At 44.0% G+C, this 27927-nt stretch overlaps 2 protein-coding genes across 7 annotated transcripts in view; one reads left to right on the top strand and one right to left on the bottom strand.

Annotated features, from left to right (window-relative positions):
• Window positions 1-15248, top strand: part of USP37 (ubiquitin specific peptidase 37) — a 97679-nt gene extending 82431 nt beyond the window's left edge. For all 6 annotated transcript variants that reach the window (XM_003133658.6, XM_005672197.3, XM_021076476.1 and 3 more), the window contains 6 exons: window positions 2529-2695; window positions 4305-4365; window positions 8315-8430; window positions 9274-9343; window positions 9887-10025; window positions 10562-15248. In XM_003133658.6, the coding sequence (XP_003133706.4) occupies window positions 2529-2695; window positions 4305-4365; window positions 8315-8430; window positions 9274-9343; window positions 9887-10025; window positions 10562-10649 (641 nt within the window). In that variant the 3' untranslated portion in view covers window positions 10650-15248. The remainder of the gene's footprint in view (window positions 1-2528; window positions 2696-4304; window positions 4366-8314; window positions 8431-9273; window positions 9344-9886; window positions 10026-10561) is intronic.
• VIL1 (villin 1) overlaps window positions 13028-27927 on the bottom strand; it is a 31303-nt gene continuing 16403 nt past the window's right edge. Inside the window, 8 exon segments of the mRNA XM_001925167.6 lie at window positions 13028-16248; window positions 20234-20374; window positions 21777-21845; window positions 23735-23923; window positions 24360-24504; window positions 25694-25802; window positions 25805-25838; window positions 26621-26800. Coding sequence (XP_001925202.3) covers window positions 16135-16248; window positions 20234-20374; window positions 21777-21845; window positions 23735-23923; window positions 24360-24504; window positions 25694-25802; window positions 25805-25838; window positions 26621-26800 — 981 coding nt within the window. The 3' untranslated portion in view covers window positions 13028-16134.

Here is a 27927-nt window from a genome sequence, read left to right as displayed (position 1 = left end):
TAAGTAATGCTCATCTTATGCCCTAAAATAGCAGCCTCTACTCCCAAATCTTTCTTCCACTTGAAATGCTCAACTTCAGCTAACTTCGATGTCTCAGTTCCAAATTTTCAGAAGTGATTGATTGGTTGACTCAGATGAACATTCCTGGTCCAGTAAGCCAAGGCTAAAGGTACAGGCAGGATCTTGTAGGCTTCAGAGCTGCCCCTTCCAGGCTATGGAAATGACTCTTTCTCCAAGAATGGAGGGGTGTGTGTGTGTGTGTGTGTGTTTAAATCAGGATCAGGATCATACTGCTTTTTGCACTTAATATATCCAGAGTTTCTTTTCCTCCTTTAATGAATATTCAGAATTTTAATGGTAAGTATTCAGTAGCAGTTCAATTAAAAATAATGACTAGGAGTTCCCCGTTGAGGCTCGGTGGTAATGAATCCAACTAATATCTATGAAGACTCAGGTTCGATCCTTGGCCTCTCTCCTTGGGTCACAGCATTGCCATGAGCTGTGGTGCAGGTCGCCAACTTGGCTTGGATCTTGTGTTGCTGTAGCTGTGGCGAAGGCCAGCCGCTACAGCTCAGATTCAACCCTGAGCCTAGGAACTTCCATATGCCATGGGTTTGGCCCCAAAATATACGTACATATATACAGACTAATTGCTGATTTAGAGTCTAAAACTAAGATGCTGTAGGCTTCATAATATTCAGAGTAAGCTTCAGAGTTCATTTGTGCTATAAAAAAGGATCTACCATTTAAATGGTTAGAATGCAGTACTGGGACAGATTTTTTTTTTTTTTTTTTTTTTTTTTTTTTTTTTTTTTTTTTTGTCTTTTTGCCATTTCTTGGGCTGCTTCCGCAGCATATGGAGGTTCCCAGGCTAGGGGTCCATTCGGAGCTGTAGCCACCAGCCTACGCCAGAGCCACAGCAACGTGGGATCCGAGCCGAGTCTGCAACCTACACCACAGCTCACGGCAACGCCAGATCCTTTAACCTACTGAGCAAGGGCAGGGACCGAACCCGCAACCTCATGGTTCCTAGTCGGGTTCGTTAACCACTGCGCCACGACGAGAACTCCTGGGACATATTTAAAAACATTTCAGTGAGTGATTTCCCGTTGTGGCTCAGCAGTTAACGAATTTGGTTAGCATCTGTGAGGACTCAAGTTTGATCCTTGGCCTCGCTCAGAGGGTTAAGGATCCAGCGTTGCTGTGAACTGTGGTATAGGTCACGACGTGGCTTGGATCTGGCGTTGCTGTGGTGTAGGCCAGCAGCTGCAGCTCCAGTTTGTCCTGTAACCTGGGAACCTTCACATGCTGTGGGGGGCAGCCCTAAAAAAGCAAAAAACATTTCATATGAAATGAATCTGTAAAGATAATTCTTATTGACAGCCAGTTAAATTCTTTTTATGAGAACTTCCTTAACTTGTTGAGATGAAAATTTTTGCTTTGGTAAAGTGTTTGGGAGGGAGGGAAGGAAGGAAGGAAGTTCCTTCTCCCCACTCTTACCTAATTAAAAACTATAGTGAGATTTTAATAATCAGAAGAAAATTATGTCCATACTGCTTATTCCAGCCAGCTGTAATCTAGAAATTGAGATTAAAAAAAAAAAAAGATTAAATTTTTTCTTACCTCCCTGGATGAATGTTTTAAATGTATTTATGGCCATATATTTATGTGGTACATGAGATGTTTATTACATATTTTGTAGCTTTTTTTGTTTTTTGCTTTTTAGGGCCACGCCAGCAGCATATGGAAGTTCCCAGGCCAGGGGTCAAATTGGAGCTACAGCTGCCCACCTACACCACAGCTCATGGCAACACCGGATCCTTAACCCACTGAGCAAGGCCAGGGATCAAACCTCATGGATTCTCATCAGGTTCATTAAACACTGAACCACGAAGGGAACTCAGCTCTTTTGATTTGGAAGATGTGCAAGGCTCATTTGATTACCCATGTGAAAACACACTAATTTGACATACAGTGTAATAAATGGGAGAATCTCAGTAATTAATCATTCTAGCCTAATTCTTACATCATTTACTCTAAGTATTATTTTTTTCCCAGTACTTGGTCATGTGTCATGACCTATGAATGTGGCTGTTTTTTCTTCTTCATCCTTAACCGTAGTTCTGACGATTGGTTAAGTCAGATCCATTACTAGATCAGAGGTTTTCTCAACGGAGGGCAGTTTTGTTCCCCAGGGGACATTTGGCACTGTCACTTTTGTTTGTTTTAGGGAGGGTGGGTTGCTACTGGCCTCTGGTAGGTAGAGGCCAGGATGTTACTAAACATTATATGTGTACAGGCAGCCCCTCTCCCCCCAGCACAAAAAAATTGTCCCACTCACAATGTCAGTAGTGTTGAGATTGAGAAATTCTGTGATCAAGACTATGTAGTAACATGAGATTGCAAGTCCTAAGCAAGTGTGTCTGAGGTTAAGATACTTACTCTCTGAACAGTAGATGTCACTCTAGTTCAGAGATTTCAGTTTGTAAGAGAAGATTTCCCAGTTATGTTATGTTTTACTTCTGCAGATCCTGCCAGTTTTACAGAGATAACTAAAGACTGTGATGAAAATAAAGAAAACAAAACTCCAGAAGGATCTCAAGGAGAGGTTGATTGGCTGCAGCAGTATGATATGGAGCGTGAGAGGGAAGAACAAGAGCTGCAGCAGGCATTGGCTCAGAGCCTTCAGGAGCAAGTAAGAGATATTTATATTGCTACTTTCTCTATACCTTTCCCAGGAAATAGCATAATAATAATAATGATAAACATTTGTTAAGCACTTACTACTTGTGTCGGGCATTGTTCCAGGTGATTTACATACAGTAAATCATTGCTCCACCAAAACACACAAACTTCTTTAGGACTTTTGCTTTGGACTTGAAACAGCACATTTTCCTTTTTTTAAGAAATCTAAGTGCAACAGTGTATTGTTGGTTACTTCCTATTACTGTAATTTATTGCATGCTAAAGCAGGAAGCGTTATCAGATCCAACTTTATTTTTTTTTTTGCAAACAGTTGAATAGTATACCATTGTGATTTTATTATTACTATGTTAAGGCACAGTATTTGTTTTGGTCATTTTCTCACAATATGAATCCCTTCCTCTGTGTGTGTGTGTGTGTGTGTGTGTGTGTGTTTAATGGCTGCACCTGCAGCGCATGGAAGTTCCTGGGTTAGGTAGGGGTTGTATCAGAGCTGCAGCTGTGACCTACACCACAGCCACAGCAACACCAGTCTAAGCCACATCTGCAACCTGTGCTGCAACTTGCGGCAATGCTGGATCCTTAACCCACTGAGTGAGGCTGGGGACCGAACCCACATCCTCACAGAGACAACATTGGGTCTTTAACCCACCAGCCACAACAGGAACTCCCCTTTCCTGTGAATTATTTTAACATAAAATTCTTAGCAGTATTATCTGAAATTTTAGATTTTAGTTGTAGACTAACATTTATCTGCTCTTCTCTTTATGTAGTAATCTATTCTTCAATTTTTAGTTCCTTTTGTTTATATTTGTCAAAGCTAGTTGGTTTGTGCTATTGCAGTCACCTGAGGTATCTGACTGAAAGGTTTTGTTTTCATGGTTGTCTAATCCTATACAATCCAAGTCATGTTAGTAATAAAATAGAAATAATAAAAATTTATCAAGCCTCCCTAGAATGAGTGCATAGTTTTAGTTTTACTAATAATCAGATTAAGAAGTCTAATGTTACTGGGACATTGGGTCTTAACTTTTAACTGCACATTATTATCATATGTGGAGCTTTTAAAAAAAGACTGATGCCTGGGTGATTCTGCCCCTCAGACATTCTGATGTAATTGATTTCAGGTGTGATCTAAGCATCCAGATTTCTTTTTCTTTTTTTTTCTTTTTTAAGTAAGGACTTTTTAAAACTTCTCCCAATGATTCTAATGTACAGCCAAGGTTGAGAACTGCCGTTTTAAAGCTATTTCAGAGCCGGCCATAAGATGAAGTTTCTTTAGTTTGGTATGTATCAGGTTATTAATTACCAAAAGAAAATCCTGGAGTTCCCTGGTGGCATAGCAGGTTAAGGATCTGGCATTGTCACTGCTGTGGCCCAGGTTAGATCCCTGGCCTGGGAGCTTCTATATGCCACAGGTGGAGCCAAAAAAGAAAAAAAAGTAAACTTTTCCACATCCCTCAAGAGGTTGTATCCCAGACATTTATAAGATTATAGAAAACATTATTAGCAAATACTTTCAGAGCAGCTAATTTTATCCTCATTAAATAAGTTTAACTAATACCTCTTTAAATACTTTAGTTTTGTTCTTATCCCTTTAGGAGGCTTGGGAACAAAAAGAAGATGATGACCTCAAAAGAGCTACAGAGTTAAGTCTTCAAGGTATGGTGTTACTTTAATTACATCTTTATATGGTGAAATGTATCGCACACAGAAGAGCATATAAAATGTGTTGACTTTTAATAACAATAACAAATTTGAACACCTCCCAGGTAAAGAAGAACCTTAAAAGTTACCTAAATACCCCTCCCCTTCACTCCCTCGCAAAAAAAGCCACTATTCTAATGTTTGTATTCATCATTACCTTACTCTTTTTGAATAATTTCACTACCTATATCCATATCCTTAGACAATATATTTTTTAATTTGGAATAATTAAATAGCAGGGACAGTCTACCTGTAATCCATCTGTATGACAGAGTGATACTGCTACTGTTAAGACTCCTGGGAGAAGATAATGTGACTTCCATTTCCCCATGAATTTACAAGCACTCACTGTAAAGTCGTAAGTGAGTACTCAGAAGCATAATGTTCACCAGTATCATGGCATTTGGCAGAACTAAAATATGGACCAGATGCTGGAAGTCCACTGGACAGATAGTCACAGGAAGTAGGCTAACTGTATTTTCTAAGATCACTCTGGTCTTTCTCCAGCCCTCAGAAATAAAGCAGAACACTTTGCTAGTATAAAATGAGTATTCTAGGCTGATCTAGACTCTGGGGCTTGGTGAAGAAAGTTAAGAACTTCACTAGCAAATGGTTGAAACAGTTACAAATAAGAATTCAAGCTAGGCTCTCACCTAGGCATTCTGTCCTCAGATTTAAAAGATTGTACAGTGGTGGTAATGAATAGCTCATAATGCTCCAATCTGGACTGGTTGCCCTCTGCATCCATGCACAGATATCCTGAGATCTCCCTAACTATTTTCAAAGGGATTCCCTCTGATTGGCTCTTTTGTTTGAATCTCCCATTTTCTGTATCTCAGTCTTTTCTCATCCTTGGTCTACTGATGCTTTGATGGAGAACATTCCCAGTAGTTTTCTTGAAGAAGAAGGACTGTGACTTAGATTTCTTTGGAGACCTTGCAAGTTTCATTCTGCCCTAGTATTTGACTCATACTTTGGCTGAATATAGAATTCTGGGTTTACAGTCATTAGGAAAGCATTGTTTCTCCCCAACTTCATGCTTCTGGGCAGTGACAAAAATCTTGTCGTCTGATGGGTTGCTAAATTTATGAGAAGTCTAAAGCTGTTCTTTTTTTTTTTTTTTTTTGTCTTTTTCTAGAGCCGCACCTATGGCATATGGAAGTTCCCAGGCTAGGGGTCTAATCGGAGCTGTAGCCTCCAGCCTATGCCAGAGCCACAGCAACGTGGTATCTGAGCAGAGTCTGGAACCTACACCACAGCTCACAGCAATGCCGGATCCTTAACCCACTGAGTGAGGCCAGGGATCAAACCTGCAACCTCATGGTTCCTAGTCAGATTCGTTAACCACTGAGCCACGAAGAGAACTCCTAAAGCTGTTCTTTATCTTGATTTGACCTTTTTTTTTTTTTTTTCCTGAAAGTTTGTAGGATCTTCTCTGTTTCTGTTGTAATGAAGTTTCACGGTGATGTGCCTTTTTTTTTTTGGCTGCGCCTGCAGCATGTGAAAGTTCAGGCCAGGAATCAAACCCACACTACAGCAGCAACCTAAGCCACTGCAGTGACAACGCCAGGTCCTTATCCTGTTGCACAGCAAGACAACCCCATGCAAAGATCTGCCTTGATGTGGGTCTTTTCCACCCATTTTTGCTGGGCAGTTAATGGATTATTTTAATCTAGAAACTTGTATCCTTTAATAAGATTGTGGGGTAGGGGGTGGTTCATGGAGGCAATACCACCTCATCTCTCTGAGGATGGATATTAAATATAGTTCACTTGTTTATTTATTTGAAGTTTTCTTCTCCCTGAATAGATTGTTTCCTCCAGGTTTCTCTGTTCTGTGTGTTTATTAGGGTCTTTACATTCCTCCTTAGAGCCTTTCCTCAGTTATCTAGTAATACTTGGCTGTCAGCTCATGATTAAGAGTAGGGGACTAAAAAGATAATTGGAAACTCTAAGTACATAAATAGCTAGGACTTGTCAACTTTGAGTTTTACAGGTTTTACTGTTTAGGGGATGATGTTAATATTTTAGGCCTTTTCCTTGGGCTGGTAAGATGCCTAAAGAAAGTTTTCTCGTCTCTTACCTTTGCCTGAAAGGTAAAAGATGTGGCTGCCAAGAGTTCTGGGAGCCAAGCACAGGAATAGGGCTGGGGTAAGAGTGGGAATTATCTTTAAATATCAAACTGACACCCACTCCTCTGTTTTCGTTATGGTGTTCCCCTGTGTGTGGCTGATCACCAGTCCAGAGACTGTTTTACTGGCTCTCCAGAGAACAGAGTGCCAGACTTCTATCTTTGCCCTACTGCGTAAAGTAGGGGGAAGTGGATCTAGGGATCTGTAAACTCAAACAGCTTTCACCTAATCCTTATTATTATCCCCTTCTTAGCCTCTGCTTTCACACAACTGGTACTTCCAAGTTGTGTGTCTTTTGAAGACTCTGTGATATAAATTGGATTGGTTCTCAACTTTTCCATTACTGGCTTAGGTTTTAGCTTTGACTTTCTTACGTGTGCTAAGTCAGTCATCTGTCTACATTCCAGCCTCCAGAATTTTGATGCTTTGTCTCTTCCTGTTCTTCCCATCCTTAAGTGTTCACGTCTTTTAAACAACCCTATGAAGCAAAAAGCCGTTTATATACAAATGCTCCTGGGATTCTTTATTTGAAGCCATTAGTAAAGCTGGATTCTTCCAGGAGTTCCCACTGTAGTGCAGTGGGTTCAGAATCTGATTGCAGCAGATTGGGTCACTGCAGAGGTGTTGGTTTAATCCCTGCCCAGGACAGTGGGTTAAAGGACCTGGCATTGTGGCTCAGGCTGGATTCAATCCCTGGCCCAGGAACTTCCATATGCTACTGGCGTGGCCATTAAAAAATAATAATAATAATAATAATAATAATGATGGAATCTGACTGCAGCAGCTCAGGTCACTGCAGAGACACAAGTTCAATTTTCAGCCTGGTGCAGTGAGTTAAAAGGGATCCAGCATTGTGGCAGCTGCAGTTTAAGTCACAGCTGTGGCCTGGATTCAGTCCCTGACCCAGAAACTTCCATATGCTGTGGGTGCAGCCATTTAAAAGGTGGGGGGGGGAGTTCCCATTGTGGCCCAGCAGAAACGAATATGACTAGGAACCATGAGGTTGCAGGTTCAATCCCTGGCCTCGCTCAGTGGGTTAAGGATCCAGCATTGCTGTGAGCTGTGGTATAGGTCACAGATGCAGTTTGAATCTTGGGTTGCTGCTGGCTGTAGTGCAGCTGGCATTGGACCCCTAGTCTGGGAATCTGCATATGCCATGGGTGTGGCCCTAAAAAGCAAAAAAAATAAAAATAAAATAAAATTTAAAAAAGATGTATTCTTCCAGTGGAAACACATTATTAAAGAAAAAAAAATGGACCTTGGATTTATGTGTTTGTTTAGTATATTTTAGGTAAAACTTAAAGATTGAATTTCCATTATTTTTGTTAAATTTCACAAAAATGATTTAATAAGGAAAATGAAAGGATGTTGACCTTTCTTTTGAAAGGATGAAAGGATGGTCTCTTTTCCATGAGATAATTTATGTTTGCTGGTAACACCTGTAATATGCACCTTCAAATCTAACATACAGTTTATATAATATGAAATTTAGCGAAATTGGATTATCTCTAAAATTATAGTCTCTTTTTCAGTTTTCTTATTTTCTTATCAGGTTATTATCCCCTTTCATATAAATATATGTAAAACAAAAAGGAGTATTTCTTTTACAGACCTGGTACCTGAATCATTATTCCCTAGAGAAGCCGAGTGAATTGGAACCCTAATAATAACATGTTTCATGTTTTCTTAGGATGATAAGACGTGTATCTCAAGCTGTATCTCTTTGTGTCTGTTCCAAGAACTTTTGCAAGTCTTTGTCTTTATGTTCTTCAGAGTTTAACAACTCTTTTCTGGATTCATTGGGCTCTGATGAGGACTCTGGAAATGAGGATGTTTTAGATATGGAGTACACAGAAGCCGAAGCTGAGGAACTGAAAAGAAATGCTGAGGTGGGTGGCGTTATGTTGCCTTTGTAGACCTGGTTGAGTTGCTGATCCTACTCTTGCTCTTTACTTTCAGCGGCCCTGCTGTCAGTGTCCATTGCAGGTTTATTTCTGCCCCTTTGGCAGCCACCAAATTGCCTTCACTTTCTCTTGGCCTTTGCTCCTCATTTCGTACACAAAAGATTCAAAACAAAATGAAACAAAAATAGAAATACATCCTGATCACCTTTTGTGCAGGTTAGGTAATAGCTGAGTAATAGCTCTCAAAGCTGTATGTATATTGAATCACTTTTAATTCTACAAAAACTGCCCCAAAGCTAGCATTAGATATATATTCTTTTATCATCCCTACCCCAAAGTACCTCAAGTATTTTCATCTTTTGGATTATTTTCTTAGGATAAATTCTTAGTTGAGAGTAAAATTCTTGGGTCAAAGGATATGAACAGTACCAACCACTGGGCTTTTTATTGAATCTAACCCCACATGCGGAGTTCCCATCACAGCTTGGTGCTAATGAACCTGACTAGTATCTGTGAGGATGTGGGTTCAATCCCTGGCCTCACTCAGTGGGTGAAAGGATCCAGCGTTGCCGTGAGTTGTGGTGTAGGTCTCAAATGCACCTCGGATCTGGCATTGCTGTGGCTTGTGGCATAGGCCGGCGGCTGTAGCTCCTGTTAGACCCATAGCCTGGGAACTTCCGTATTCCATGGGCGAAGCCCTAAAAAAAAAAATAAGTAAATTCATTGCATTGAAACTTAGCCATTTCAGCTTTGATAATAATTTTAAATATAGTGTTTTGCTTCTATGCAAATGAAGAGTTAAAAGTCATGCCCACTTCTGTTTTCCAGACAGGAAATCTTCCTCATTCTTATCGACTCATCAGTGTTGTCAGTCACATTGGTAGCACTTCTTCTTCAGGTAAATGAATATCAGGATTTCAGCATTTTATAAATTAAATAACCAGTGTTTACTCCAGGTTGGGTTGCTCTGAGCATAGCTTTATGAGGTATAAATTGAATGCATCAAGAAAATCTTTTCTTCAATCACCCTAAGTGTGAATTATGTTAATAGGTGCAACTGTTTTGATTTTTCTATTCATAAATGACCCAAATTTCCCTACCAAAATATATTTATCATTGAAGCTATCCTGGGAGTTCCCTGGTGGCACAGCTGGTTGAGGATACAATGTTGTCACTGCTCAGGTCACTCTTGTGGCATGGGTTCGATGCCTGGCCTGGGAAACTTTCACCTGCCATGGGCACACCCAAAAAGAAAAAAAAAAGTTATCCGGGTGTAGTATTTTCTTCCCTTAAAATCTATAAGTTTTTTTTTTGATGAGTTTTAGAAACATTGTTGGGACTAAGGTGAAATGGGGTTGGCTTTTTCTGAAACTTCCTATACCTGAAAAAAATTCAATGTCCTTTTTAAAAGCTTTTAATTTTAGAATTTTGTTTGTTTCAGGTCATTACATTAGTGATGTGTATGACATTAAGAAGCAGGCGTGGTTTACTTATAATGACCTAGAGGTATCTAAGATCCAAGAGGCTTCCGTGCAGAGTGATCGGGATCGGAGTGGTTACATCTTCTTTTATATGCACAAGTAAGAAACTTTGCCAGATCTGAAACCATGCGCTAAAAATCACCTGAACTCTTTCTTTTTCCTTTAAGGATAATGTTCCCATCAGTTAATTGGTTGACAGTTTTTGATTTTTGTTGTCTTTGCTTAGGGCTCATGTCATGTTATTACCTTAGAAGTCCAAAATATTTCTTCTCTTAACTCAGCATTAATTACTCATCACACAGCAGAATCTAGGTATGGAATTTAAGACAGTTTTATGATAGAAGCTGTCCTCATGAACCCTTTTGGTCTTCTAGTATATCAGCTAGAAGATCTGAGTTATACGGATGGAAACTACATAACATTTCTATCAAAGGTATGTGTTGCCATCTACTCCCAAGTGTTCTTAAGAATCAGCACATGGGGTTAAGATGGTAATAAAATGAATGACCTGCTTACTTAATACAATTTAGGCATCAAATGGGATTATGCAGGCTTTATCAGTATCTGTTTTCTGTCTGTCCTTTGTCTTTGCTCACTGAATATCCTGTTTAATTTTTTGTTTGTTTTATTTTAAGGGAGATCTTTGATGAGCTTCTGGAAACAGAAAAGAACTCTCAGGCACTTAGCATGGAAGTAGGGAAGACCACTCGTCAGGCTTCATGAGGAACAAAGTGCTGGGTTGGCAGTGCGCACTGCATAATCTCTCTTGCTGCCACCCACCTCTCATTCCTCAGCCTGAGGAGAATGTGGAACTCTACTTGATGCGGGAGCAACAAACAGCTCAGGGCCAAACCAAAAGACGAAAATTGCAATTATGCGGAACGCTCCATATTAATTGTTTTATGGAAACTTTGGTCTCACATCTGTAGCTGATTATCCTTTTTTTCTCCTACAAGAGTGGCACTTCCTTTTGTCTTAGGAATACATGTTGTAAATATATACATATATGTACATACACACACACACACACACACACACACACACACACACACACACACACGAGTATGCAGAATGAATGGAGCCTTAAGGAGTTAGGACACCAGAGTATGCCTGCTCAAAATTCATAGCACAGTGGTTTGAAAAGAAATGAAGTTGTCAAAGAGTCCATTCACCTGAGAAATGTGTGTAGATATACATATCATTTGGCATTTAGCTTTTATGCTCCTTGAGTAGTTTCACTCAAGTCTGTAATCTTTCATGTACGTTTCTTATTAGTAAAGTTCACTGGAAAGCCAGCTCTCCATGTTACACTAATGACAGTTTGTCCTCCTTGCAAAGGCGGGGCATTTCTGCCACTTGACTTGAGGAGCTTTTTAAAAAAATATTTTTTGAATTTGTAATGCTTTTGCTGTTTACATGCAGTCCCAAGAAATGGGTTGTTGGTGCTTTGGAATGTGTTATGGTCCCACATTTGGTATTCATTGTACATTTTGTATTTTCTTTAAAGAGATTTCTTTGCATAGTATGTTCATTGAATATCATCTATGTTATTACAGTAGTGAAGACAGAATCTTTTATTTTTCTTCGGTTCATTCTTCCATGGAGCAAGCATTACCCTAGCAGATTGCAGCCAAAACTTTGATAGGAAAGTGATATTGTTCCAATTGAGACTTCCCAACAAAGATACTTAGGGAATATGAAAAATGTGAGCATCTCTGTCTCCTAAACATAGAGAGGTCAGGAGGGGTATTAAAGCTGAAACTCTGGACCACTAAAGCTGAAAGCCCTGCAGCAAGGGTGAAATAAGTACGTGAGCTATAGGATGTAGCTTGAACATTTAACCATTTGCTGTCCGGCTTTGCCCTTAAAACAGGTTGAAAATTAAAATGTGATTGGTTTAGGTAATCCCAAGGACTAACAAATAACAAAGGTGTGTAATACCTTTTATCTTTTTAGGTGCTCTAAGTTGAGGTTAAATGGGGGTGCAACATGAAGTGCTACTTTTTAGTCACTCAGCTGACAAAATCAGCTTAATTAAGCAGCTTGTAAAACCATATAAAGAGTGAGTTTGAGAGTAGAATTCTGTTCATAAAATAATTTTGTGAGCCCAGGAATCATTAGGATCACACAGAATTAAGAATAGCAAAGTGAAACATTCAGCATTTTCTTTCTTTTTTAAGTTCAACATCACAGAAGATGCAACTTTCCAGAAGATTGCCTTAAGAGAGCTCCAGCCCTATTCTCAAAACTCAGATGCGCTTTGACATAGTAACCTGTTCTAAAATTGTGAATCTTTGAATCTTTAAGGGCCCCAGCACTTTTGTTTAACTACTGATAAAAGCTTTGTCTCCTACCATTTACCTTTGTGTTACTGTAGTGAGCGCTCCAAAATGGTGCAGTGGTAGGATAGGCAGGAGTAGTTCAGAGGAAAATGCTTGTTTAAAAAACTAGCTTTGGACTTCCCAGTACCTCACAACATAAAAAACTAGCTTTGAAATTTGTGTTTCCACTGGGGAGCCTTTTTTCTTTCTTTCTTTTTCTTGAAAATACTGGTTTTCTCATGTGAGTGAATTGGTAGTCAAATTCTTTAGCTATTTATTGCTTCTCTTTTCTGTGTCTCTATTTGAGAGCTTTGAGAGGCATTGTTTAAATGATTGGGAATGATTTGAATTGAGTGGGTGCATTTAAGGCATTTAAAAAATTGTAAATAAATGCCGTAAGCCTAGGTTGCTCATGAAGTACCCTCATTTGACTTGCTTTTCGTAGCTTGCATGTGTGTATGGTTTAGAAGTACACTTGGTTCAAACATGATTTGATTTGATCCTCATGTTTTGGGCAGGACTAATTAGTTGAAAATAGTAAATGAGTTATATCATTGCTCATATACTTGCAAGTTTGGGACTTGAAATTTCTTTGTTATCTGTACATTGTTGTGGCCTGGTCAGCCTTCCTCTCTCCCTTCACTCCTTCAAATGTTACTTTATCCCTTTCAAAGTTACTTTCTCATCTTGTTCAGTGAAGGGCTAATGACTACAGATGAGGAGTTCAGCTGGACCTTACTGATGGGGTTTGTTGTTGTGTGTTGTTTTTGTTTTGTTTTGTTTTGTTTTTGAGCTGACTGTATATATTTAAAAATTACAAGTAGATAATATATTATTTTTTGTGCAGTTTGCTCAGAATCGGGGAATAGGGCATTTGGCATCTTGGGATCAGGAAGGGACAAGTTAGATGAGGACATGGTGCTTCAGTTTTAGGCAGCCTGCACAATAATTAATCTTCCTATTGAAAATACCAAATATGGTTACATCACTTTAAATGACTTTGAGTTGGAAATCGACAGTACTTAGTTCTGTACACAACTCATCTCAATTGAAATTTTGGGGAAGGGAAAACTAAACTAAAATTTAAACTTGTTGATTCTTATCACCTAATATTATTATGGAGGATTGGAAAGTTGCATGTGGCCAGATGCTGTTATCACTTTAGAAGCCCTGACTATAATTTAGGCCTATAAGAAGATAGCTTCTGTTTTGTAGGGAATATATTTATGTGTGTGTGCACACTCAGAAGTTTTGTCTCAGTAGGATAGAATAAGAAGCAAATCCATGAATTGTTCTTCTATTTATCTTTTGATTCCAAAAGCAACTTGTTTACTTGCCATGGTCTGTTAATTTCAGGCCTAACTTAATGGCTCAATAACAAATATAAATGTGTTTACATTTTAAGAGGTATGCAGTGATACTTAAAGATCGGTTCATTAACTCTGGGAGGCAAATACTAGACTAGGCATTTCTTTATTTCTCTCCTTGAACAAATGTAAAATTCTTCTAAAAGAGAAACTTGAAGAATTAAAACCTCAGCAAGTGAATTCATGAATTTACTTATTCTTCCTTACTGTGATTACCATTATGGAACTATATTAATATAGCTCTACATATGTACAGCTACATATATAGTTGATAATGAAAATTATTTGGTAACACCTAAATTAAAGACATTTTGGCAGTGTCTCGTGTAGTTGAGCATTGTGAGGGGAGAGATAATGGGGGTTTGGATACATACAGGGAAAAACGATAGTTTGTGAACTCATTTGTGATCTGTTGAAAAGAGATTGTATTAAAACAAGTAAAAATGTTACTCCTCTCTGTCCTCTGAATTGACTTCAGTGGATGCTCTTAGTCATCCAACCTTTTTGCCCTGTTTAATTGATCCCCTGAGGTGGTCTTTTGCTTTAAATCGGGGAAACAGGGGTGGATCTCCAGGTACGTGTGGATCTTGTGTATACATGGAGATTTTTAGAAAAATGACCAACAACCCAGTACTAGATGCAAGTCACTAAAGAGTGTCCTCCTAAAACAGATCCATCTTTTTCCTCATCTTGCTTTACACCAAGTAATGCTCTTTAAGTATGTACAGAAACTAAACAGATTTCTGCCCCTAGCTATTTTCTAATGCATTACTTTAAAATTCTTATTTTGTCTCTATCAGTATCTTATTAACAATGGAAAAAATACATATATATATTTTATTGGAAAACTATAGTTTGTTAGGACTTGAGAGTTTTGTGACAGGTTTCTTTTGGTGTGTCTCATCACGACCACTGACTCCTTTATGGCATGCTTTGATTACTAGACCTCAGGCTGTCTCTTTTGTTGTATCATACTTATACACAGTAAACTTTCCTTTCCATGTGTCTGAGTCTGAGGTTTTGAAGTTTATAATAGAAAATGTGCCAGTATGAATACAAGCAGTTGATTTCAGTAATTTGGACTTTTCTTAAAATGCAGAAATTTGAAGTAGAGGCGTGTCCATTGGTGTCAGAATAGAGTGGGTGAGGGGTCTGCATCAGGACCAAAGTTCATTAGGTCCATTGCCAAAACGGAAGAGCAATCAACTGAAGTGGTCTGTTTCAAGAGCAGAAGGGGAGGAAGAGTGAGACACCGTGGTTGTACACACCTCTTGTCCTTAGATTTCCCTCCCTCTCTTGTCCTTCCATCCCCAACTTCTCTGGCCTGTTGTCAGTGTTGTTTATTTATGCTATGGAAAGGAGAACAGAAGTAAGCTTCCCACACTTTGCCTAATTGAGCCACTACCAGGTTTGCTGGCAGCTTTGGCCACATTATTTGTGAGGTGATTTTCTTTGTGTTCAGAGTGACTTTTGATTCTGATTCTTTATGTTGTTTTGTATGGAGCGGCACTTTATCTGTGTTTTAGCAGAACTGTTCCTCTGTACCCTTTACGGTTTTTCCTTGTTTTTGTTTCCTTTTTAAATTATGCATTGAGTTTTTTGTGTGTGTGAAATTAAAGCCTTTATTAACCTTGTGTTGGCGCAACTGTTATTTCTGAAAAGGACATATTCCTGCAGACAGTTAACCAGTTGAAGTTGTGGGAGTCACCCTCTGTCGGCCTTCTGACTTGGACGTCCAAGCAAGCAGCACTGTTACAGCGTCAGGGAAGTGGGATGGGAAATCAGGTATGGCCAAGTCAGCACCCCCCTCCAGTGGTTTTCATCCGAGAAGACTGAAGCTTTGCAGAGGTTCTGATAACAGTTTGTAAACCCAGCGTTGGCCTTAGCTGTGCTCTTCCTTTGCCTTATTACTAAGAGGACCAGAGAGCCGGTGAAATAGCGTTTGCATTTCATACTTTTGTTAGGCCTCAAGCCGAGGCCCACGGGGCACATTATCCTCACTGGGTACTGGTTCATGAGCGTTCCAAAACCTCCTAATAGGGCTACCGCCTGGGCCATTCAGCTCTTTCAAAGAAGGGGTCCCCTTTTACTTGTCACCTGAGAAAAGCATATGTGAAAAGGAAAAGCCATTACTCTGGGAAAGATAAAAACTGCAAAATGCTTCAGCCCACCTGCCATAATTAAAAGTGAGTCATGATAAAAGCTAAGGAGGGTTCTTCCTAACTAATGTTCTGTAGAGTGGGCTGCTCTTCTAAGGAGAGAAAACTCTTGAACAGGATGGTTAAGAAGTAATAAACAATGCAACCACCTTCTTGAGAGCTGAACTTGGGACCACAGGCTTCTGACAGAGGCATCATCTTTCTGGAGGAATAGGATACTAAACAAAAGTGGCATCTCCACAGGCTGCTGCTCACAGGTACTATGTAAATTTTCAACTGGTATGTAGCACGAACACCAATAATAACAATGAAGTCTGCAGGCAGGGTAGGGTACTATCTTAAGCACAACTACTCTTGCTTCTCAAAATAGTCCTTTTTCTTTCTTGAGATTCTGTTGTTTCCATCGAGGCAGAGCAGAAAAGGCAGCAGGAGTCATCCCCAAGGCCTTGGTGAAATCTTCAATGGACAGGTGCTCCTAGAAGAGGAAATGGATCAGAGGGCAGAGGTCACATTCTTGCCAGAGTTTGCTTTGATGAGTCATAGCTGTGGTACCAAGTCAAATGAAGGGCAAAAACAGGGGCAATGTTGTGAGAGCCAAGAAAGGGATTGGGGTGGGTGGGTGGGGAGCATGACATTTTGAGGTCCAAAAGATTTGATCCCTGAGTTAGTTGGAGCACTTTTTTTTTTTTGGATCAGGGTCAAGTTCACACTAGCCCTGAAATAAAAATTAAGACATTTGGGGTTGCTTCTCTTTTCAGGTCTTAATTTTCCTCTTCAGAAAAATGGAAGTTTTGGGGGTTTTTTTGTTTTGTTTTGTTTTGTTTTTTCTGGATTTTTTTTTTTGTCCATGCCTGTGGCATGTGGAAGTTCCTGGGCCAGGAGTTGAACCCATGCCACAGCACTGACCTGTACCACAGCAGTGACAATGCCGAATCCTTAACTCACTGTGCTATAAGAGAACTCCCAGGAAGAATTTCTTAGAGGCTAATTCTTGCTTCTTTGTAATCCTTTTACGGGGATGAAAATATATTACATGTGAAACAGCCTTGGAAACAAGGTATCTGTTCATCTGTCTTATCAAATAGTGAATTTACAGCTCTTTCTGTAAGCTTGGCCCAAAGAGTAAGCACATGAACCCTAGAAGGGAGTCTGCACAAGTCAGTGTATAAGACCAAGTTGTTACAGGAAACACAGCTCTTGGAGCAAGAGCCATCACCCTTGGGAGGGGCTCACCGCCCTGTGCCCTCCTTTGCTTTGGGTGAAGTTAGAAGGCCGACTGCAAGGGGAGTAGGACAGAGCCAGTGTTGTCTAACTTCACAGGCTGGTGTAGCACTAACAAAGACCCTGACAGATTTGAATAGTCCCACTTTCAGGTAATGAAGCTCAAGTTCAAGAAAGTCTGGATCATCTGATCCCAATTCATGCTCCACTAACCCACATCCCTGAGTGAGTCCAAGGATCCTGTAAAAGCCTCTTGTCACCTTTCCCTCCCAGACCTGCCAAGTATATACTACTGTGCACACAGGGGACTGCGTATTACCATTAGAGTTACCTTCATCCCTCTTGGCTTCTAGGTTAAAAGGCAACATGTTAAAACCTCATCAGCCTTTTTTATTTCACTGTGAATGTGTCAGCAGTTAATCTGGGGGTTCTCATTGTGGCTCAGCAGGTTAACCCAACTAGTATCCATGAGGACTCGGGTTCAATTCCTGGCCTCTCTCAGTGGGTTAAGGATCTGGCATTGCCGTGAGCTGTGGTGTAGGTTGAAGATGGAGCTCACATCCCGTGTGGCTGTGGCCTAGGCCCGAAGCTGCAGCTCCAATTCAATGCCTAGCCTGGGAACGTCCATATGCCACAGGTGCAGCCCTAAAAAATAAAAGAAACAGCAGTTATCTGTGGGAGCAGGTTTTGCTTAGAGACAGTGGCAGGTAGCAGCAAAAGTACAGCTGAGGTGCAGGGGAAGATTGCAAAAGAAGAAGCTAAGAAAGCAACAGAACAAATTCAGAGTCAAATTTTGCCTAGCTATCTTGAGTTGAAAAATTTTTGGATAAATGGCTTGTCGGAGTTCCCGTCATGGCGCAGTGGTTAACGAATACGACTAGGAACCATGAGGTTGCGGGTTCGGTCCCTGCCCTTGCTCAGTAGGTTAAAGGATCTGGCGTTGCCGTGAGCTGTGGTATAGGTTGCAGACGCAGCTCTGATCCCGCGTTGCTGTGGCTCTGGCGTAGGCTGGCGCTACAGCTCCGAATGGACCCCTAGCCTGGGGACCTCCATATGCCACGGGAGCGGCCCAATAAAGAGCAAAAAGACCAAAAAAAATAAATAAAAATTAAAAAAAATAAATGGCTTGTACTGGCTTCACTCATCCTCTGAATGATCCCGAAGATTAGACAGCGAAATTCTACCTTTTCATTCTTGGCTTAGAAATCGTAACTGAGAGTCACCTTTCTAGGCCTTGAGTCTCTTCAGCCACAAGACTGAAATGACCTCTGCTTCCAGCTTGAACATGATTTACACTAGGTAAACTGTTCAGAATAGGCCAAATATTCTCCAGGCATGCTCAGGTAAGAGCCTCAAATTAAAGTTGTTAGAACTTTCCCAGCCTCCATCTCTGCTCCTCCAGGCACCAGAGGGGACAGGTTCAGGGTGAAAGCAGCAGGTTTCTTTTCAATCTTGGGCTGCTCTGCTGCAAAGCATTGCCCTGGAGATTTTTTTTTTTTTTTTTTTTTTTTTTTTTTTTTGACTCCTGCACCGCACTGCAGAGAGCCCTGAACAGAACAGCTTCTTGTTAAACACCTGTAGGTGGATTTCAAGCTCAGATGAATCTGAAGCCCCAGCTCGCTAACCTGTCATTTAGAGGTTATGCCCTCCTGCCTCTGGGCATTCTTTGCTCAACACTCCTAGGAGCCCTCCCCGCTCCATCAGGCAGGGCCATCGAGCACCTTGCTTTGGACACAGCTGTGGCTGCTGCGTCCTTGGTCTGCAGGTGCCTTCTCTGTCCCACCCAGGCTGGCTCTGCAGCTTGGTTGAGACTTCTGGACTCTGACCCCTGGGCTAGATAACAGAGACTGCCCATCCCAGTGGACTTGTATCTTTCCACTGGTCCTGTTCTCAAACCCTGCAGTCCTGCCAGCTGATTACTGGCCTCACCCATGCCCACATCCGCCTCTCTGTGGTTTACTCATGGGTACTCAAACACTCAGATTACCTCTTGCTACTGCCTGCAGCCAGACCCCCCACCCCCACCCCACTGTTGATTGTCACTAGCTACCCTTCTAAGCTTGGAGCAGCCAGAAAACTCAATCCTTCCATTCTCCCCACTTGGCATGGAACCCACAGCTCTTCTGCAGGAATGCATACTACTCCCATAATTAAAAAAAAAAAAAAAAAATCTGGAGCTCCCATTGTGGCTCAGCAGGTTAAGAACCCAAAATAATGTCTGTGAAGGTGCAGGTTTGATCCCTGGCCTCGCTCAGTGGGTTAAGGCATTGCCACAAGCTGTGGTGTAGGGCACAGATGCACCTCAGATTCCGAATTGCTGTGGCTGTAGTATAGGCCAGCAGCTTCAGCTTCGATTCAACCTCTAGCCCTGGAACTTCCATATGCCACAGATTCAGCCCTAAAAAGAAGAAGCGGGGGAGGGTATTTTGTTCGTTTGTTTTGGCCATGCCTGTGGCATGTGGAAATTCCCAGGCCAGTGATCGAACCCATACCACAGCAGTAACAACGTCAGATCCTTCCTACTAGGCTGCCAGAGAACTCTAAAAATGTGTTTTTAACAAGCCCTTTTTGCCAAACTCTTCCCCAAGTGGTCCGCACAGATAGCAGCTGCAGCCACCTGATGGACCCTCTGCCAGTGAGGCTCCTCCCCAGCACTCCTCTGAGTCGCCTGCCCACCAAACATGTTTCAACCTGGATGTCTCTTGGGTGCCTCAAACGATATGGCTGCCACTAAACTCATGATTGTTCCCCTCTAAGCTTGGTCTGACCCAGAGTTTTTTATATCAGAAAATGACAGTTTCCTCCTCTCATGCCCTTTATCCAGGCATTACCAAGTGTCATTGATTTTACCCTCTAAATATTTCTCTAAACCATCTCCTTCCCCCCACCACCACCCACTTGCCCAACTTGTGGCCACTGCATTGGCAACCTTCCAGTCCATTCTTCACTGAGCAACAAGAGTGGTCTTTTAAAAGCATACACCTGACGCTCCCCTGCTTCACCCATAATGGATCCCCTCAACTTTTAGGATGGACACCACCACCCCCAGCCTGGTATAGAAAGCATTGCCCAGTCCGGCCCTTCCCCACTTCCTGACCCCAACAGCTGCCCCTCCCCAGATCCACACACACACCCCTTGCTGTTTTGTCCCACCCTTTGCTTATTCCCTCCTGCTCCCTTCTCCAAGAATAACCCTCTTTGCCTGAATAATTCCTGCACCTTTCAGGAGTCTGACTCACCTCCCTCCTGCTGGGGTCCACACCCTGAGGAAGCTCCTCTGCAGGCTTGTTCACCAGCTGCTCCAGGGGAAAGATGGGTAGAGGACCAGAACTGAGGTTGGTGTTAGCATTGAACACGTCTGGTTTAGGGTTTTTGATCTCCTAGGGAAGAAGAGGAAAACACTCTTGACTTTATGGTTTGTGGCTGCCTCCTGGGCTGCCTTTTTCACTGAAGTCAACAATGATCCTAGGGGAACCTCCTCCAAGAAGCCTTCCATGACGCCCACCTCCCACCGTCCACAAACAGAGGCACACACTCCTCAGAAGAACAGAGCACACCGAACTGGACCCATGAGCTAACACTTGGTGGTCTGTATCCAACCAAAGCCAGTTGGCATAAGAGGACTATTTTGTTCTATGACTTATGAACTTCTCTATGGCTACCCCCAGTATTTGATGTCTACTTTGGACGTTTATAACTCTTTGTCTTATCTGCTGTGAAACTGTCATCAGTAAATTCGCTTAGCCTTGACCTATCTATGCTCACCTGCCCGTACCATCAGTCAACCAGTAAGGGTTTATTGAGTGCCACAGGATTCCCAGCCTGTGGGTAGGGCCGAGGAGCCATATGTTATCTGCTGATAAATCCTGCTGTTCTTGGGAAATTGCTTTCACATACTGGTTACATGTAGCAGAGGCCATTTGGTCTCATTTCCCCTGTAAGGCTATGAACGTCTTTGATTTCATATTTCCACATGCTAAGCCTGCAGGCTGAGTACATTTCTATGAACTAACTGAAAGATTGAAGGAAGTTCTTCTATCCTGAGAAAGGATCCCCAGGGTGGTGATAGTAGAGAAATCGTTATTTCTCCAAGTAAGATCTGTGGGCTACCTGCAGCAAATTACCTGGGCCCTTTGTTAAAAACACATTTATTACCAGGTCTCAATCAGTTCTGCAGACCAGAAATCTGGGGAGTGAGACCTTGGAATCTGCACTTTAATAAGATCTTCCCATACCACAGTTCCCCACCACCCAGACTTATGCGTGATAACATTTGGGAACCTAAATAAATAAATAAAATTTGGGAACCATTTCACTAGGGAATGGAGGAGACAGAGTAGCTAGAGGCCTTGACGTTAAACAGCAAAAATGACTTCTAGGAGTTCCCATTGTGGCTCAGAGGTAATGAACCCAACTAGTATCAATGGGGACACCAGTTCGATCCTTGGCCTCGCTCAGTGGGTTAAGGATCTGGCTTTGCTGTGAACTGTGGTATAGGTCACAGATGTGGCTCGGATCTGGCACTGCTGCAGCTGTGATGTAGGCTGGCAGCTGCAGCTCTAGCCTGGGAACTTGATCCCTAGCCTGGGAACGTCCATGTGCTGCAGGTGAGGCCCTAAAAAGACAAAAAAAAAAAAAAAAAAAAAAAGAGGACTTCTATAAGAAGTGGGAGAAAACGGTGGAAAGGAGAGGACCCTGGCTGGCATCTTCTCAAGCTTTCTCAGTTCCCATGGGTCTGACCATCAGCAGTGGCCACTGTGAGACCCAGCCACCTGTACTCACAGCAGTGATCTGGCTCCAGTCCCCAGAGTTTCCAAGCTCCGCCTTCAGGTCCTCATAGGATTTGGAGTCCTGCATGTAAAGTAAGTAGCAAATTAGAACCTGGGTCATGGCAAAGGAGACCATTTTTCTTCAGGCATTGAAATAAGGCTGGCCTAGGGCCTGGGGGGTAAGAAGGGGTAGAGGGAGCTCAGGGGGAGGCTGGAGGACGTTCCTGAAAAAGGAGGTTGGATGGGCACAAAGGGCTGACAGGCAACAGGCTGGGGCAGGGGACTATTGCCCCACACAACCCTGCACAGGGATGGAGGGTATGATCTTTCCCTGCCCTCGGAGTGGAAGCAGCTGCACGCAGCCTGGGGAACCCTGTCCACATTGTGAGGGCTCTGGGGGCCTCGGAGGTCCTGGAGAGCTTGGGGGCTCCTCTCAGAGCTTGGAGGGGACCCTGCTGTAGAGAAGTGAAGGGAGCAGAGGGGACCTTGGCTCCACGGCAATCCCCTGTCTCTTCACACCCAGGGCCTGGCAGCAAACATGGCACATTATGAGCTCCAATTATGCTGACTGACCGAATGAATGATTGAGTGAATGAGTCAAAGAAAAACCAGTACAGACGTGGGGGAGGCCTGCTAGAGCTGTTGTCCTGGGACACGGCCCTAGATCTGAGAAGTTCTGCCATCTAGATTTGCAGCCTTGAGATCTGTTTGAATCCATCAGTAAGACTAAGCTCATCAACCACTGAATTTTTTTAATGGGTTGGAGGAAATTAATGCAAGCTATTTCCCTAAACTCATCTGCTTTGCCAACTTCATGTACCTAAAGCCACCTGGCCAACACTCAATCTGCCTTAGCCTTCCTCAGCCCTGCAGAAAACTCTTACTGGGTTTCCATGTTGAGGACTTACCCTCTGCTCCTATCTGGGACCAGTTTAGGAAAATCCTGACCAAGTCTGATTCACTCTCCTTCAAGTAAGGACTACATGTAGAACTCATTTTGCTTTGAATTAATGCCAGGAGATATTTGTCTTTGGACATGGCCCTTTAGAATTGATGTGTTCCCTGAGTTCCCGTCATGGCTCAGAGGTTAAGGAATCTGACTAGCATCCATGAGGACTCAGGTTCGATCCCTGGCCTTGCTCAGTGGGTTAAGGATCTGGGGTTGCTGTGGCTGTGGTGTAGGATGGTAGCTGCAGCTCAGATTTGACCTCTAGCCTGGGAACCTCCATATGTCGCGAGTGCGGCCCTAAAAAGCAAAAAAAAAAAGACAAAAAAACTGATGTGTTCTCTTTCATCTGACCTGAGGACACACCAGTGCCGTCCTACAGACGTTTCTGCAATGATGATGCAAATGTTCTTTTTCTATGCTGTCCAGTATGGTAGCCACTAGCCCATGTGGTTAGTGAGAAATTGACTCTTTCATTTTAATTTTTATTAATTTGAATTTATATAGTACAGCTCTTACCAATAATATCCAAGAGTTTTGAGCTAAATCTAGTGCACAAGCAAGACACTGTAATTGGCCAAGTTTTGTTTTTTGTTTTTTGAGGGTTTTTTTGCTTTGTAGGACTACACTTGCGGTATATGGAAGTTCCCAGGCTAGGGGTCAAATTGGAGCTGCAGCTGCCCGCCTACACCACAGCCACAGCAACAGCAGGATCCTTAACCCACTGAGCATGGCCAGGGATTGAATCCACATCCTTACAGATACTAGGTAGGTTCATTACCGCTGAACCACAACAGGAACTCCTGGCTGAGTTTTGATGGACTTCCTTTCCTCCCCCTCACCAGGGGACTAAATGGTCCTACTGCTGCCTTACATTTTATTCTAAGTCCCCTCAAGCCCCTTTACAAATATATCACAGGTTATCTGCCACAACAGACACAAAAGCCTGGGAGTCTGCCCTGTCCTCCCATGTGCCACAAAGAATGCGCTGGGCTGGCAGAACCAGGTGGGCTGGGGCCACTCACACTCCACTTGAAGGGATCCCAAGCCAGGAACCAGCCTGTGAAGGTGGGGGGCTCATATCCTTGCTTCACCACAATGATGGGGGTCTCGGGGTCCCGGCCGCTGGGATGGGTCTTGAGATACTCCTGCGCCGTGACGGCTGCAGCTTTCTTCTCGTCCTCATTGGCATTCTTCCCAATCCAGAAAAAGACCTGTGGAGCATCCCAGAGCCTGGTCAGTCCTTCCTGTCCTCTCTGGGCTCACGCAGGCTCAGATGTCCAGCAGTGACCCTGAGCCTGGACAGACCCCATCGGGCTTTGACTTTGCATCTGGAAATTGAGGAGGTTGGACGGATGCCCTCTACTTCGATATTCTGCAAATGAGTGACTCCCAGCCTCTGCAGAACCAAAAAGACTCTCAAAAACACTCCTCGGCCACAAGAAATAGACTGGACTTTGGGAGAAGAATATATCCTGCCCTTCAGCATGTCCCTCCCTCCCTGCCTCCTCTGTCTTAGTCTCCTGCTGTTTATAACATCACTGCTGGAGAGAACATGCACAGGAGCCAGGAAAACATCAAAAATTCCCTATCCCTAAAACCCTGAGGATTGAGATGGTGGGGAAGGAGGTCCCCAGGCCTCAGTCCTACCTGGTCCCAGACGTCTAGCAGGAACACATCATCCTCTTCCAAGTCATCCTGATTGAAATCAGGGATTTCCGTGGCCAGGAAGCGCCCGGTCTGGTTGGAACATTCAAAGAGCCGGGGAGTGATGACCAGGGTTTCCTCCTGCAGTCTGCAAGGGCAGGAGGAAGGCATGGGAGAAGAAGAATTGATGACACAGAACTCAGGGACTCCGACATGGAAAGCCCGTCTCCTGGGAAAAGGCACACGAAAGGTCCCCCCTTCTCCCTAGAGTCCAGAAATTCCCACCACTCTTCCAGGACATCCATTCCAGTGGCTATTCTATAATCCTGTAAGGAAGTTCTTCCTGATATCTTCCCTCTATCCCTCCTGATGCTGCTGTAGTGCACGCCCTTTTGCATTTGAACTGGGGAACAGTGGATCATGGACCTTCTTTATTTATTTTTATTTATTTATTTATTTATTTTGTCTTTTTGCTATTTCTTTGGGCCGCTCCTGCGGCATATGGAGGTTCCCAGGCTAGGGGTCAAATCGGAGCTACAGCTGCCGACCTACGCCAGAGCCACAGCAATGCGGGATTCGAGCCGCGTCTGCAGCCTACACCACAGCTCATGGCAACGCTGGATCGTTAACCCACTGAGCAAGGTCAGGGATCGAACCCACAACCTTATGGTTCCTAGTCGGATTCGTTAACCACTGCGCCACGATGGGAACTCCTGGACCTTCTTTAGAAAAAGAGGATTTGAGGAATTCCAGTCGTGGCTCAGCAGAAACGAATCTGACTAGCATCCATGAGGACGCAGGTTCAATCCCTGGCCTTACTCAGTGACTAAGGATCCAGTGTTGCTGTGAGCTGTGGTGTAGGTTGAAAAGGCGGCTCGGATCCCATGTTGCTGTGGCTGTGGCATACGCCAGCAGTTACAGTTCCAATTTGACCCCTAGTCTGGGAACCTCCATATGCCTCAGGTAAGACGGGGAAAAAAGGGGGGGCGGATTTGCAGCTTGTGCTCCTCAGCATTTGGGGTCTGTGGCAGCATAGAAGGACAGGGGCTGATGGAACTCTGGAATCTTCTTTCCAAAGGGCAAACTCACAGCCCCCCGCCGCTCTCTTTGAGCTGGCTGCCTCCTGTGGCTATGAACTCCCTTTATTGGAAATAGCTCCACCAGGCCCCGGGCATACATAGCAAGCATGCCCAGGAGGCCCCAAGGGCGTGGGCTGCCCCTCACTCATCCTGCACTCAAGCCATGCCTGCTGCAGGCTCTGGGCTTGGTGGGTGTGGGTGCTGGGAGGCTCTACAGCCCTGGAAGGGGAGCTGGAGGTAGAGGGATGTGGGAGTTACCTCTTGGAGCTGGCATAGGGGGCCTTCCCACCCAGCGCCACCCAGAAGTTGGCTGGCTCCTGCCCTTCCACCACCACTTGCTTCTCGGTGCGGGAGATGGTGTCAGCACCATCTTGGCCATCTCCCGCTCATCTCCGCTACAACCCTGGAAAAAGGGGGCGTCAGTCAGGCTGAGGGAGCCCATCTCTAGTGCCAACCGTCCCCCACCCCTCCACCACATTCACTGGCCAGGGCTCCATTCACTGGATCAGGGCCCCCTGCACACGGCATATGCAGGGGCAGTTCTCCCAACCTCGCCTCTGTCCCGGACACCCCAAAGGATGGCCCAGGAGATAAGAGTCTCCTTGCCAGGCTGGACAAGGCCTGCAACGGACTGAGAGTCCCCATGACAGAGAGAGATGGGGAGGTAGCGACAGGCACAGGGAGAGAGAGGGAGAGCCCGAGACAGAAGGACAGATCAGCACAGGTCAGCAGGGGTGGCCCGAGACAAAGGCAATGAGAGAGTTTTTGTTTTGTTTTTTTCTTTTTTCATTTTTCACTGTCCCCCAGCAAATGGAGCTCCCGGGCCAGGAATCAGATCTGAGCAGCCGTCACAACCCAAGCCGCAGCTGCAGCAATGCCAATCCTTAACCCACTGTGCTAGACTGGGGAATGAACCCGCGTCCCAGCAGGCCCCCCAAGAGATCCGCTGACCCAGTTGTGCCACAGTGGGAACTCCGAGAGAGTTTTACTCAGACACAGAGGCAGAGCATCTGGATGCCCAGACCCAGAGCCGCGGAGGAGGGATGCAGGGCTCAAGGTAGCTGGGGAGACCAGCCAGCGGGACCTGCCCAGCCAGAGGCTCCCGCCCTGACCCAGGTCTGCTCTGAGGCTGGGGGGTCCCGAGAGCCACGCGGGGAAGGAGAGGCTGCTGGACCCCGCACACACCTTCCCACACCACAGGTAGCAGCAGGACTGGGTCTTGAGGACGAAGACGTCATTGGAGTTGAGGGAGGTGGCTCGGGCTGGGACCTCAAAGGCCTTGGTGTTGTTGACGCTGGTTCCCCGGACCTGGAACAGCCGTGTGGAGGGCACAGGCTCCGTGCTGTTAGCCCGGGAAGTGCCTCCCTGTGGGGAGAGAGAGGCGGGAGCAACTTAGTAAAGATGATGTGGGATGAGAGGGCAAGAGAGGTGGGGCGGGTCTGTGCCCCCCAGGTCCTCTGATCTGCCGTCACCAGACTGGTCTTTCCAAAACGCTGCTCTGTCCTATAAAATTGGACTGTGATGATCATTGTACAACTATAAATGTAATAAATTCATTGAGTAATAAAAAAAGGAAAACAAAACAACAACAACAAAACGCTGTCTGGTCATGGCACTCCCCTGCCCGAAACCTTCAGGGATTCCCTACAGCTTACAGACTAGAACCCAGCTTTCAGCCAAGGCCTCCGAGGAGGGTACAGACTGCTTTTCCACACTCACTCTCAGCTCTCTCCAAACCCTCCATTCAGCTTGGCCAGGCTTCCCACTCTTCCCCACGGGGCCTTTGTCCTGGCTGTGCCCCCTGCATCGCATGCCCTCCATTACCACAGCCGAGCTCTCGGACTCTGACCCCCGTGTGAAGCCCTCCTCCAAGCTCCCTCTCCCCCCATGTGCTCCATGCCTATTTGCAGGTTACTGTTTTTGGCTCCTCTTTGATGGCACCTTGTGTTTCTGGCATTTAACCACATGGTGCCTTGGGCTGTTGGTTCACTGCTTGCCCAGCAAGATAGTGAACAGCATTAGCATGGCATTCTTGTCCCTGCTTGGCACTTTGCCAAGGGCTGTGTACTTGCTAAGTGCTCAATAAACATTTTATTACTTAAAGGAATGCAGGAGATGGCTATTTCATTATGTCTGAAGGCACCAATGAACTTTGGAGAGACAGGTGCATCATTGGGCAAATCTAGTCAGATTAACTGTTTCATGTAGAGGAGCCAAGGAGTTGGGGTGTAGAGAGAAATAGTACTTGTATATGCTCACTGTTTATTAAATATATATTCAAACTACTGAATAGTATCTTTTATTTTTTTTAAGAGCCGCACCGTGGCATACGGAAATTCCCTGGCTAGGGGTTGAATAGGAGCTGCAGCCGCCGGTCTACACCACAGCCACAGCAATGCAGAATCTGAGCTTCATCTGTAACCTACACCACAGCTCACGGCAACACTGGATCCCCAACCCACTGAGCAAGGCCAGGGATTGAACCCGAGTCC

The sequence above is a fragment of the Sus scrofa genome, chromosome 15 (assembly GCF_000003025.6).
Source record: "Sus scrofa isolate TJ Tabasco breed Duroc chromosome 15, Sscrofa11.1, whole genome shotgun sequence".
Classification (NCBI taxonomy): Eukaryota; Metazoa; Chordata; class Mammalia; order Artiodactyla; family Suidae; genus Sus; species Sus scrofa.
The sequence above is the reverse complement of the archived record's forward strand: the minus strand, read 5'-3'. Positions and strand labels throughout refer to the sequence as shown.